The sequence below is a fragment of the Drosophila obscura genome, unplaced genomic scaffold, assembly GCF_018151105.1.
Source record: "Drosophila obscura isolate BZ-5 IFL unplaced genomic scaffold, ASM1815110v1 contig_1, whole genome shotgun sequence".
NCBI classification, from domain to species: Eukaryota; Metazoa; Arthropoda; class Insecta; order Diptera; family Drosophilidae; genus Drosophila; species Drosophila obscura.
The window spans coordinates 10,451,383-10,464,065 of record NW_024542679.1 but is presented as its reverse complement, the minus strand read 5'-3'; the positions used below and the strand labels follow the sequence as shown (position 1 = coordinate 10,464,065).

The 12,683-nt window shown below is 43.9% G+C and overlaps 1 protein-coding gene across 1 annotated transcript; it reads right to left on the bottom strand.

Moving 5' to 3' along the window:
• Positions 1-3,648: 3,648 nt before the first annotated feature.
• LOC111072690 lies at positions 3,649-4,733 on the bottom strand. The gene is made up of 2 exons (XM_022364701.2): positions 4,298-4,733; positions 3,649-4,233 (listed from the first exon to the last, which is right to left on the bottom strand). The coding sequence occupies exons 1-2, from the start codon at positions 4,676-4,678 to the stop codon at positions 3,790-3,792; spliced, it is 825 nt and encodes a 274-aa protein (XP_022220393.2). The 5' UTR covers positions 4,679-4,733; the 3' UTR covers positions 3,649-3,789.
• Between the last annotated feature and the right edge of the window lie 7,950 nt (positions 4,734-12,683).

The window sequence follows — 12,683 nt, the reverse complement described above, 5'->3', positions numbered from 1 at the left end:
AAAACATGGATGGAAACTAACTGCCATATAAGTAATGCGATTACAGTCGTTCTCCCCCCAACCCCCCATACCTAATTGTGAAGGATTTCGGATTTAATACTTTTAATGGGTGAGGTTATTCGACTGTGAAAATTATGCCAAATCCATGTAGAGATCGTCACAAAAAATGGCAATAAAAAAGTTGGAATTATATTTGATCAGAGATTAATTTGGTACAGTTCTAGGAGAGGAGTGTCCATTCAGGCATATTTAGTTACTTTGTCGGATGACTCGTAATTCAATCGGAAGATATTGCTTTCCATTTATTACTTTCCATGAATATTCCCGAAATATTTCGAAAACAAAACGTTGAGTCAGAAAGAGGATTAGTTTACTGTAGAGATCATTCCAGATGAAACGGATATCTAAGACAGGTAGCTAGAGCTATTTATCCTGGGGTATCCGTTTTATACTTAACTTAATACCCTTCCATTTGAACACTTTCTTTCAGTTTTATTATTATTATGAATAGATTTTGTTGAAGTCACAACAATACTCCCCACTGAACTTGCTCAAAGCCCAAAAAGTGTCCAATTCCTGCTCTGCACCGGAGGGACTTTCGAAAGTAATGACGATTATGCACTATAAATTCCATGCTAGTCGTAGTCGCTGCCTTGCTGCCATGCTGCTATCATCAACCGAGTATCAAGCGCTATAAATTTCATTGTACTCGTTGCCGTCGTGCAACTTTCACCCGTTTAAGCACCGTATCGTCGTAGCCAGTGCCAAGTAGAACATCAACTGGCTCCCAGACACATGACAAGTGTGGTCTGGTTGGGTCTGGCTCTGAGTCTGAGTCTGGGGTCTGGTTTTCTATCGTTTTTCTATGGTTTGGTTTGGTTTGGTTTGGTTAGTTTTCCCACATATGTGTATGTATGTGTGTGTGTCCGTATGGGAAGCATAAAATTGACTGGCGAGAAGGAAACACATTGATTTGCCATTTGAGCGCAAATTCATTGCAATAAAATCAGCGCTGGGTAAAGTTTTTTTTAATGCCACTTTCAATATTTGTTTTTGCACACCACCCCAGTTGCCGCCTGCCTCCTTGCTGCCTGCCGCCTGCCTCCTTGCTGCCTGCCGCCTGCCTCCTTGCCGCCTGCCTCTTTGCCACCGCCTTCTGCTGTTGTAGTGGCTGTTTGTTTTGGTCCTGTTTTATTTTATTTTCCACTGCTATATATCCTGCTCTCCACGCCCCCCATACCGCCGGCAATTGTAAAACGCGTTTTGTAATCGAAACTTTTAACGACTTGATGCGATTGGAAATTGTGTAATATGGAGGCACTAATACACACACCACTGCCACTGCCATATCGAGAGAGTTCCCTGCCACAAGCACACACACACATATGGTGGAGTGGGCCACATCCTCCGTCCTGATGCGTGTCTGTCCCGGGGCTGGAGGGTCCTTCAGATTCTTTACTGCTGCCAGGCTGCCACGCTGCCAGGGGCGTCGTCGGCGCTACGTTTCGCTGAGCAGGGCACATCGGTTGATTGGGCAAAGCGAAAACAAACAAACAAAAAAATTCCAACTGCATCGGACATATGTAAGAGAGGAATATATACTCCGATATTCGCACATATGTAGTATATATTTGGTATTTGATTTGCTGATGAGCCGTGAATGAAGGAGGTCCTTAATTGATGCGATGATATAATTTGATTCTCTCTCTGGCTTCGTTTCACTCTGTTTTCTGGAGTACCTTCCTTTGATGTTGGGCAGTCAGAGAACGGAAGCACTTTGGATTCAGCTCCTAATTAACGCAATGATGAAGAGATCTGTGTGTAAGTAATTGCATACCTCTGAGAGATCCGGGAATTCGATGGTAGTGTAATTGTTCATTAAAAAGGTATACAATTTGTTTTGGTACCAGAGAAAAGTAAAAATAAATAAAAGAAAAATAAGTACCAAGAGACTACGTCTCTAGTTAGTTCTTCCGCTCAATGATCCCTAAAGGAATCACTTATTTGATATACAAAAGCAACGCATAAAAGTCTATGCCTTCCCATAGGTATCCCCCTCATGTCCCACCCCACTGTAATCACTTACCTAACCAGGGGAAAAGGAGCCTGAACTGTTTCAGGAGATTACTTGTAGATTTGGCACAAAACTTTCTCCCATTTGCCCATTCCCCCAACATTCATTCACCTTATTTGTGAGATATCCATTGACAATTTATGTAGCGCCATTTCCCTCCCCGCCCCACCAAAAAAACACACGCACATTAATATCCGCTTTTTTGGATAAAGGGGCTTTTCAGATTCGTCACACGCCGTACGTAGTAGAAGGAATCATCCTCCTGCTCCAGCTCCTGCTCCTGCTGCTCCTCCTTCATCGGCATCTCGGAATCGTTATTTCCTGCTCAAAGTGCGCAGGCAAGCAATCCAAAGGCGACGACAAAGATGTGCTAATAAATTTCAACTTAATTTCCGAAATGTGCAACTAACACATAAAAAGCACACACCACCCAACACACACTCCGAACACACACTCCAGACACACACTTTCCGAAGCAAAACCAAACACCAGCAACCAGGACCCAGCACCCCAGCACCCCAGCACCCCAGGACCCCTCTTGAGGCTTTGTTCTTGGGACACAAATTTCGAGTATGGTTTTTGCATAAAACTTCAATTTAAATTGACATTTGAGTGGAAAGTAATTGCATGATATGCGCACAGAGCATAAAAAAGGCAGGCAGGCGGCAGGCCATCCACGGAACGGGGCGTGTTTAATATATGGGGGCTAGTATTTTTAGGCATTAAATGCGATTTTGTTTTCCATCCCATCCCATCCAGCCATCCAGCCATCCAGCCATCCATCTATCCATCTATCCAGTTCGGGAAGTTCTACTGAGCTCATTATGCGCTCGTTTATATGCCGCATTCGTTTGGTGTGTGGTGCGGTGTGGTGTGGTGCGGTGCGGTGTGGTGTGTTGTTGCAAACTTTTGTGCACATTATGAGGGTCTGTGTTCGGTTTGCTTCTCTTCTGGTTTGCTTTTGGTGTTCCGTTGGGCGGGGTGTGGGGGAGGGATGGGTGTTCTTTTGGGTTCCGGGTTTTTGTGCGGGCAATTCTTGTCTCTTGGTTTTGCTTTTACTTTTTGTTTCTCTTTTAAATTAAATGCCAATAAATTTGCATTTTTTTCTCTGTTACCTTCTCGCCCTTTCCCCCACCCCACCCACTCTCCATGCATATAGCAATTTCTCTAAGTGCGGGGAGCTGTGGCGAGGAGGGGGATGTAAAAAGTGTCATTTGCTTTGGGCACTCGTGCCTTCGATTTGCTTTACTTTTTCGTTTCATTTTCGCTAGGTTTTTCGATTCGGTTTTGTTCTGGGTTGGGAGTTTCTGGTGTTCTGCGGGGGGTGGTGGGGGAAGGAGCAGAAAAGTTTTTCAATTCCCGAACCCACACACAAAAAATGACCAAGTTTTACAGTCGCAAATAAATGTTGTTGTTAATTTGTTTTAATTTCGGGCACATTTATTTGCTAATTTCCCCCGACAAGGCCGCCCATTGGAAAATGGATTTGAATTCGATTCATCCACTGTGTGGTAGAGGGAGGACGTCTCCAAAATGATGGCCAAAATTTGACATTGAAAGCATTCAATTAATTTGATCAAAATTAAGGCATTTTTCTGATTAAAATTGGCTAATATATTTTTTCAGAAGATTCCAAATAAAATTAAGTGACATTATTTATTAAAATTCTTAGCTATTAAAGGTTTTGCATTTAGCTGCCTTCATTGCCAAACTCTTCAAATATCTCCATCCCTAGCATTCTTTTCTCTGTATTCCTCCAGGGGTTGCAGTTTCGCTGAATCCGTTGAGCCCGAAACGTTTTCGACTTGCGCCAAGGCATTTGATGATGGTGCCAGCATCATCTGCTGCAGCTGATCGACATGGCTGGGCTCCAGTTGCCCCATGCAGCCGTAGTAGAGCACGTCAGAGATCAGCTTTCGCGCTAGAATCCGCTGACGCTGCGAGAGCTCCTGGAACTGGCTGCTCCAGGTGTGGGCCAAGGCCTCCGTTTCGGTTGGGCCCGTGCATGCTCTGCGCTCTGGCATCTGCTGTTGATAGGTGGAGCAGGAATAGCTGGTTGCGGCCGGCGAGGGGCAGGAATTGGGCGACGGCTGCGATTCCTCTTTGATGGCCCGGCGGCGCCTTTTGGGCGATGATATTTCATAGGCGGGAAAGAAGATCTGCAAGAATGGACTGGACCATGAAGCTGCCTTTCCCCCGAAATTCCTCTGGTGATCCTCTTACCTCCTCGCCGTCCAACTCCGAGGCTGCTTCGCCCTTGGCTGCTCCCTGGCTGGTGACAGCGGCCTCATCCTGCCCCTCGAGGAACCCCAGCAGATCGAAGTACCACAGCGTGGACTCGAAGGGCAGCCCCTCCTCGACGCACTGCTCGCGCTTACGCTGGTCCCGCCGAAAGTTCGTGCGGAACGAGTTGATCTTCTTGACCACCAGCGGGCGGTTCGCATGCGGCTCCACCTCGCGCAGCTTGCCCACCAGCTGCTCGTATCCGGCGGTCTTCATTGCCCGGCTGCTGTACTGCGGACTCCGCACCTTCCACACGGCCGGCAGCGATCGGTAGAGCAGCAGGAACTCTGTCCAAAATTGTCGGTCACGTGAGTTCATCATTCACCCGGCGTCCCCCCGCGCTGACCAATGGCCACGAATACACGCACAATACTGAGCCCGACGCGGACATGCACAATCTTGCATGCGCAAATGTCAAGCGAAGAGAGAGTGATAGCTGCTCTCTGAGCGAAGGGAGAGAGAGCGTTTGGTTTGTGCAAACGTCAGCGCGTTGATTGCGCTCCCGCTTTGTGCTAGCATTCGTTCATTACACGAGCGAAGGGGGCTGGCTGCGCAGGGTGGCAATGGGTCGATTACGTGCGCCTCTCTCTCTCTCTCTCTCTCGCTATCTCATTCCCTATGCATAGTACCCTGTCCTTTCAGAGTGACTGGGTATGCTCATATTTTAAGGAGTAAAAGTGGATACCAATACTTTTCCAATCACTTTCTGCGAATTTCGTAAATAATTGAATTTCAATTATGTACAAAGCTTTTTATCAAATATTTAGAATTATATCCGAGAACATGGGTCATCAAAATGTCGACAACATATTCTTGCTAGTTTTCTGGTCGTGATTTTTTCGTTATTTTCGCGATTTGCGCAAACAGCTGTTGTTGTTTTTGCTATGAACTTGCCACAGAATCGTGTCTAGTACTCGCCCGAATGACAAAAGTACATTTAAATATTATGTACATACATATGTATGTATGGTTACAAATGCAAATGGCGCGCGATGTCATGAAAAATATTATATCATATTCACTTAGGGACGTAGGAAAACCTACATACCAGATACGTAAATACCAGCAAATGCACATTTGTGGATTTAGTGGATGGACGAAAGAAACTTTAAGCAATCCTACAAATTTATTTCCTTTTATGGCCTTCAAAGAAAAGAGTTCAGTATTTATTTCCAATAAGAGATCTTGCAATTTATGACAAAAGAAAACCTTAGAAACACATATGTACATACATACATATGTCAGTTAGAACCAATAACTATTATTAAGCAAACAAAAGTAAGTTGATAAAATCACATTGCATGGGTTGCATATTTTTTTGAAATAATTATCACCATAAATCGAAGCATTTATAGATCTTACTAGAATCCCCCCACAAAGGGGTTTCTTTGGCTATTCTTCTTCCTCAATATTAATACAAAAATTTCCCTCTTTTTCCGTTTTTGTGTGACTTCTTGTCATAAGTAAATTTTAGCCCCAAAGTTATTTGGCCAATGCAAACAGACTGAGAAACAGACCGAGAAAATACAAGCTGCACTTCTTCTTCCCTCCCCAGTCTATTTGCTGGTACGGCTATCGCCACTCCATTCTTTTAGTCGTACATATTTCTGTTTCTGCTGTTCGCATCAAGTAATTGAAATAACGTTATTTACATGACAAATGCCAAATATTTGCCAGGATACAAATATTGATGCCGCGAGCACATTTAAACATGAAAGCAAACAAACAGAGGACCAAAGAGTCCGAGAGGAAAACCCCCAACCCACCACCCCCCGCAGGATGAAGACATTCTGCACTTGCTTCAATTATGCGTGAAAGGACGAGAGGAGAGCAAAGGAGAAGGATGAAAAAGGCAAAAGGCAAAAGGCAGGATGGGCATGTGGAATGGAATTGAAGTGAAACTAAAGCCTTTTGCAAATAGTTGTTAAAATATGTCAATAACCTTGCCATTTACTGTCCCATCCTCTGGTCCCATCAACCACCATCACCACCATCACCCTCCTTGTGGACTAGAGGGGTCAGAATCAATAGTCAGCCCCAGCCAGCCAGCGTCCAGGACAAGAATTTCGGACAGGACAGGACATTGACGACGATGTTTCTGGTGGCTTTTGGGTGGGGTTGGGTGAGTACATCTCTCCTAGACTGGGGTGAATAAGCGCAGAAAATGTTTAATTAAATTCCGGGACACATTTGGCATGTTACATTGCCATTGGCATTGCCATTGCTCCACTCTAACCACAGCTGTAGTCGCAGTCGTAGTCGCAAAACCAGCAACCAGCAACGCCTGCCCCCGTCCTCTTTTGGTGGGGGCGAAGCGACCCCAGCCCGGCCCGACCCGACCCGACCCGACCGGACCGGACAGAAATTGCAATAAAAATACCAAAACGTAGCAGAAATTAAGCAAAGCAAATTATGTCGTTGCCAAAGCTATTGACATTTTCCTTGTTTTGCTCGGTTTTCCCCAGTTTTCCCTGTTGTTTTATAGTGCCACCGTCTCCTTGTTTTCCTTGCTTTTCCTTGTTTCATTTTCCAGCCGCGCAACTGCTGTTGAGGTCACACGGAATGGAGTGCTCTCGGTGCTGCCTGTGGGTAGGTTCTTAGGGTATCCCCCCCCCTCCAAAAATGGTGCATGCACCTTGCAGAATATTCTGGAACATTCTGCCAGTATTTTCAGAGACTTCAGTTCAAGATCTCCCCTGCTGATGCACTCGAATATATTTAACCCCTTCTTCGTCCTTCTGTAATGCTTTTCATATTACAAAATTAAAAGATAGTTTCCTTTTGCCCCCCATTTACGAGTATTTTCATCCTGCCATCCAATTAGGGAAATAAATTTCCACCCTGAGACGACAAGTTTACAACCCCAACGGACAGGGTTGGGGCAGGGAGGGGGGTGGCCAAAAAAACATGATTTAGCTACCACTTGATGGGGACTACGAGACCTGTCCGAATAGGGTTTTTGTGGGCCTGCAGCAGCGGACTCTCGGACTCCATGCAATCAAATGAACGGGCAAATTGCTCGTTTCGGGGGCCCTAACTCATCGCCGTACATAACATTTTATTGGGCTCCACGAACGAGAGAGAGAGAGAGAGAGAGAGAGGTTGGTTCAGTTACTTCTGGGTTTTTGGACTTTTCTTTGTTCTTTATGGTCCGCCGTTTGTAAATCTTTGAGACGGCATTTGTGTAATGCGATGGCCTTTTAGAGGCCCAAGAGTCCGGGTCTGGGTCTGAGTCTGGGTCCGGGCATTTAGGCCAGAGTTTTACGATCTACCAGCACCACACATCTACATCCACTAGCACACTCGACGGTCACTGTTAATGATTGATAAACCGCACGGGACCAATCAACACCAACACACAAGAGAGAGAGAGAGAGAGAGAGAGAGAGAGAACCAAAAAGAGCTCTAAAGAATATCAAATCTGCGATGTCATCCCCAACTCCATCTGGAAACGTATCCTATGCCAGCTTAAAACCTCTCTGGCCAACTCTCTCTCTCTCTCTCTTGCCTTCTACTCCTCCTACACCACTCTTCAAAGATGCACATCAAATTGGCTAAATTGTCGTGAGGCCTGTGTTTGAGGCACCCATCTAGATCCACTGGGACTCTCCTCTACTATGGTGTGGTGTGGTGTGGTGTGGAGTGGAGGTGGATATATCTCTTCCCTTCTTTAAGTGTGTATCTTTGTCTCTGTGCCTCTCTGTTCCAGGGTATACCAGTTTCTTTATTACAAAAAACAAAAACCAACAAAAAAAAATACAAAAAAAAAAAAAAGGGGCTTGGGTCAAACCAACAACCACATCGCGGTCGACAGCGACAGCGACGACGTCGTAAAAGAAAACAATATTGTAAATAAAGTTTAGACTTTAAGCCAAAACTCGTTTCGAACAAACGAAAACGACAAACCGACCAAGCGACCAAGCGACCAACATCGTGACTCTCTGTGATTGTTGTTGTTGTTGTTGTTGCTGTTTGCTGTTTGGTCTTTGATGACTTTTTAACAAAAGTCTCGATGCTGCTGCTGCCGCTGCTGCCACTGCCACTGCAGTCATCGTTGTTGCTGCTGCTGCTGCTGTTTTTTTTGTTGCCGATTTTTACTTTGTTTGGTAGTTGCCCTTTGCAAAGAGTACTCAAAACCTGACTGCAGGTTTGCCCAAGGATTAAGAGCAGTGCAAAGTGGCTGTGGCCAGGAGAAAGTGCCAGGGCAGGATCTATGAGGATTAGGAAAGATTTGCACCAAAAGAAAATATGAAACGAACGATTGGATAAACGCAAAGCCCCAATAATTCTGCACCTTACAACGTTTCTGGTTGTGTTGGAAATGTAAAAAGGTGAAACGGGAAGCCTGCTTTAGAACTCATTAGTGCTTAAGGTAATCTTTAGGCCATCCTCCTGACAAAATGTATGGAAAATCGATACTGAACTCAAAATTGATTAAGCTCAAAATTCTTGCATGGGAAGCAAATTATTTCTCACAGATATTAGCTAGAGTTTAAAACATGAACTCTTACTTTCTGCTGTAAGTTCTTCTACAAAATAAACATTAGAGCAAAATGAATTATAGATTATTTATTAAGCAACAAAATAGTATTAATTTTAAGCAAAACTTCATAACTTTTTTGCCCCCATGCTACATCAAAGCTTCGATAATGGTCAGGTAATAGGCTCCATTAGCATGTGTTCAAAGGATCGATTTCGCCTGTGTAGAACCCTCTCCAGCTGCTTTCCAAGAGCATACGTATTTCGGTTAGCTGCACTTAAGACAACTTTCTTGTTTTATTTTAATTTTCTTTTCTTTTTGTTATTTTTTGTTGTTTTTTGATTTTTTTTTTGTTGTTGTTGTTGTGTTTTTGTGTTACCATAAAAGCAGTTAAACCACAAACCACATCCATAGCCGCAAAACTTCTTGTTCATAGCAGCAGCAACAGCAGCAACAAACAAGAGTAAGAGCCAGAAGCGAGTGGACTTGGGACAGACTCTTTTGTTGTTTGGCTGGCCGAACCACTTTGGCCTGTTGGTCTCTCGGTCTCTTGGTCTTTTGGTCCCCACCCTCCCACTCCACTCCACTCCACTCTCCTCTCTTCACTTCACTTCTCTCTATGGTCTTGGTCTTGGTCCCAAACACCATAAACATAAAACAAATCTATGACACGAAACAGGTCTTCTCGGAGAGACAGCGGTACGGGTACGGGTACGGGTTGGGGTACGGCTACGGACTCTGTCCTCTAGACAGATTCAGGCAGAGCGGGTGGGCACAGAGGGAGAGATCTCATTCGAGTCGAATCGAGTCGAGAACTAACCTAGGTCTAGGAACTAGTTTCTGCTGTCCGTTCTTATTTTTTTTGTATTTTTTGTTTTTGTTTTTTTTTTTTTTGTATATTTTTTATGCACATGTTTATGGGTTTTGAAGATAAAAACTATTATGATTGGCGAAACGTGCAAAAAAAAAAAATATAAACAACAACAACAAAAACGAATGGAGAAACAATCTTGACAGCTCTGGAGAGATCGGTGGAGTTGGAGGAACATTTGCACTCGAGCACACGACTCAATAGGTAAGCCCCACGGCCATGGATGGAGTGGAGTGGAGTGGAGTGTGGTGTGCATGTGAAATTTATGCCCTGGCATAATTAACTTTGAAAATGATCTCATAAATTCATGTCGCGTTCTCCGTCTGATATTGTTTACAATTCGTCTAAGGCCCAGCCAGATACGGCTCCAGCTACAGCTCCAGCTCCAGCTACAGCTCAAGCTACAGCTCCAGTTCCAGCTGTAGATCTCTTAGATCTCGAATCGTATCGAATCGCTTGATGATGCTGCTGCTGAAGTGGAGCACAGCTGAGTGCACTTGGGACACAACACACACCACACACCATCTGGACATGGGCCATGCTGCGACCAGTTTTGGGGGGGCAGCCAGCCAGCCAGCCAGCCGCTTGAAGAGCTTTCGAATGGTTCTCATTACCGTTTCCTGTTATGGGCAGTGAGACGTCTACATTCTGTGATGTGTGATAGACATCAACTATGGATACGAGTCTACGAGTTTATACTCGTATTGTGGATCAAATGATCACGACGCTTTGCGATCTGAATCCATGGTGTGAGAGTGTGAGAATCCAATCCCCCACCACCTCAGCAAAGTAATAATTCCATTTAAAAAGCTTCCTGCTTTTGCGACATTAAATGATAGATATAAAAGTCTTGAAGTTCAATAGGAATCTCTAATTTTTTGAACTAACAAATATATTTTTTTAAGTTGCTCTACAAAGTGAAGTGACCTTTGATTAATTTGATATTAACAAAATATAATTAAAAGTATAAACTCTGCCAATAAAAATTAACCATTGATATGCAGGATAATGTATGAATTATAGTTTGTACATATTTAATCGTTCTGTTAAGCCATCCAATGAGATATTGACAAAACCACAGATTTTTAAATGCAATAAAATGCAACTTATGCAATCCTCAGTTTCTTGGCTATGAGCTGTATGTAGTAAAATCTCAAGAGTTTCTATATTTCTGAAGCTCAAACTGAAACTCCAAATACGTTTATTTTTATTTCCTTTAAAAAAGTATTTAACTTTTAAGACCCCTGCACCAATCAAGCGGAAAACGAATATATGTATGTACATATATACTTAAGGAACCCCAAGCCCCAGGGGGCACCAGCAACCATAAACTGTAACTTCCTGAATTTAAAAACGCATTATCAAAGGCACATAAATAAAGGTCGACGATCGACAGTCAGCCAGCCAGTTGTCGTTGCTACCCAGGCTATAGCCGGGTACGGGTATTTTTGTGTCTCTGTAGAGAGAGAGAAAGAGAGCGAAATCATTGAACGAAATCGATAGCTGGCACCAAGGCATAGTCAAATTTATTGCACTTTTTTCCGCTGCCGCGCAATCCTTTGTTACCGCCCTCCCTCCCCCTCCGAAAACCCCGAGACGCTCTTGACGCTGGCTCTGACCCAAACACTTTCAACTCCAATTCGAGAAACAATGAAAACTCTTTCAAACGAGAAACAAAAAAAAAAAACATTAAACAGAGTGGACTGGGAGGGGGGGACTGGAAGACAGACCGACAAACAGAGGAGTTAGAGGGAGAGCGAGAGAGGGACAAAACAGCGAAAAAGCATTTTTCACGAATTAACGTGGCCAGTGAAGCCGAACGCCAAAGGTTTTTTTTATAATTGATTTCCTGCGATTGCAGAGCAAACGAATCAAACGAGAAAGAAAAGCCTTCAGCCAACACCGAACCAACAACAACAGCAACAACAACAGCAACAAAGGTAACAGCAACAGCAACCTGAGCTCCAAGCAAGTTCACTCCGAATCGGACTACCGTGCAAACCCATTTTGTAGTTAACAACGCAAAAAAATACAAATAAATTATACCCGAAAAAAAAACAAAACAAAAAAAATAGCACAAAATATTGTTGGTGGGGGAACAGCCACAAAACAAGAGTGGCACCGAAATCGTAGATACACTTGCAGCAGCAGACTCCCATTTGTATAAATTTAATATACTTTTTGAATAGTTTATAATTAAATCAAATTTAAATTGATATTTAAGTGTCGAGTAGCCAGTAAAAATTAAAATTAAAAATTATGCCAAAATAGTTCCACTCGCTGTGAGGGTATAGCCAAATGCACAAATGTACAACCCCGTTTGCCCCGCGTTGCATTCGCGGAGAGTTGAGCACCGAAAAGAGAAAACACAGCAACAGCAACAACAACAGCAACAAATGGTGAAAATAAACTGGGTAAAGCAAACCCATGGACAAGCAGGAACTGGGAGGTGAGTGCAATGGAGAGAAGGTTAAAAATCAAGCATCCAACGTAAGGTAAATGCAGTGCCTGTGAATGGCCAGACATAGAGGGATCCCGAATGCACTTTATCGAGGGCAGCGCTTCCTGTTTCCATAACCTCGAAATTATGTGGTTCGAGCTTATGTTCCATTTAAACATTTTAAAAAATTATTTCCACTAAATCCTTAAATCATTTTAAAGGCAGAACTTGTGTTAATACCACGGTGTTTGTACGAGTATGTACCTGATAGGAGTGGGTCACCCCAAGCCATGTTGGGACTCTCTCTCTCTCTCTCTCTCTCCCTCTCTCCGGCAATTGTTTCTACAGTGTACCTGCCATGGGGTATCCAAGTCGGATCAAATTAGGGGATGAGCACGCACTTCTTCTCACGAGCAGGTCAGGTGATGTTCCTCCACAGATAATGGCTCGGATGACCCATATCAAGTCAAAACTCCCGCGCAGACAGCGTGTACCGCAGTTCGAAAAGGTTTTTGAAAAGCAACCGAGAGCAATA

Coding starts and splice junctions, on each gene's coding strand:
- LOC111072690 (XM_022364701.2), bottom strand. CDS start 4,678: ATGATGAACTCACGTGACCGACAATTTTGGACAGAGTTCCTGCTGCTC. Junction 4,234..4,297: donor CGGAGTTGGACGGCGAGGAG/GTAAGAGGATCA, acceptor CCATTCTTGCAG/ATCTTCTTTCCCGCCTATGA.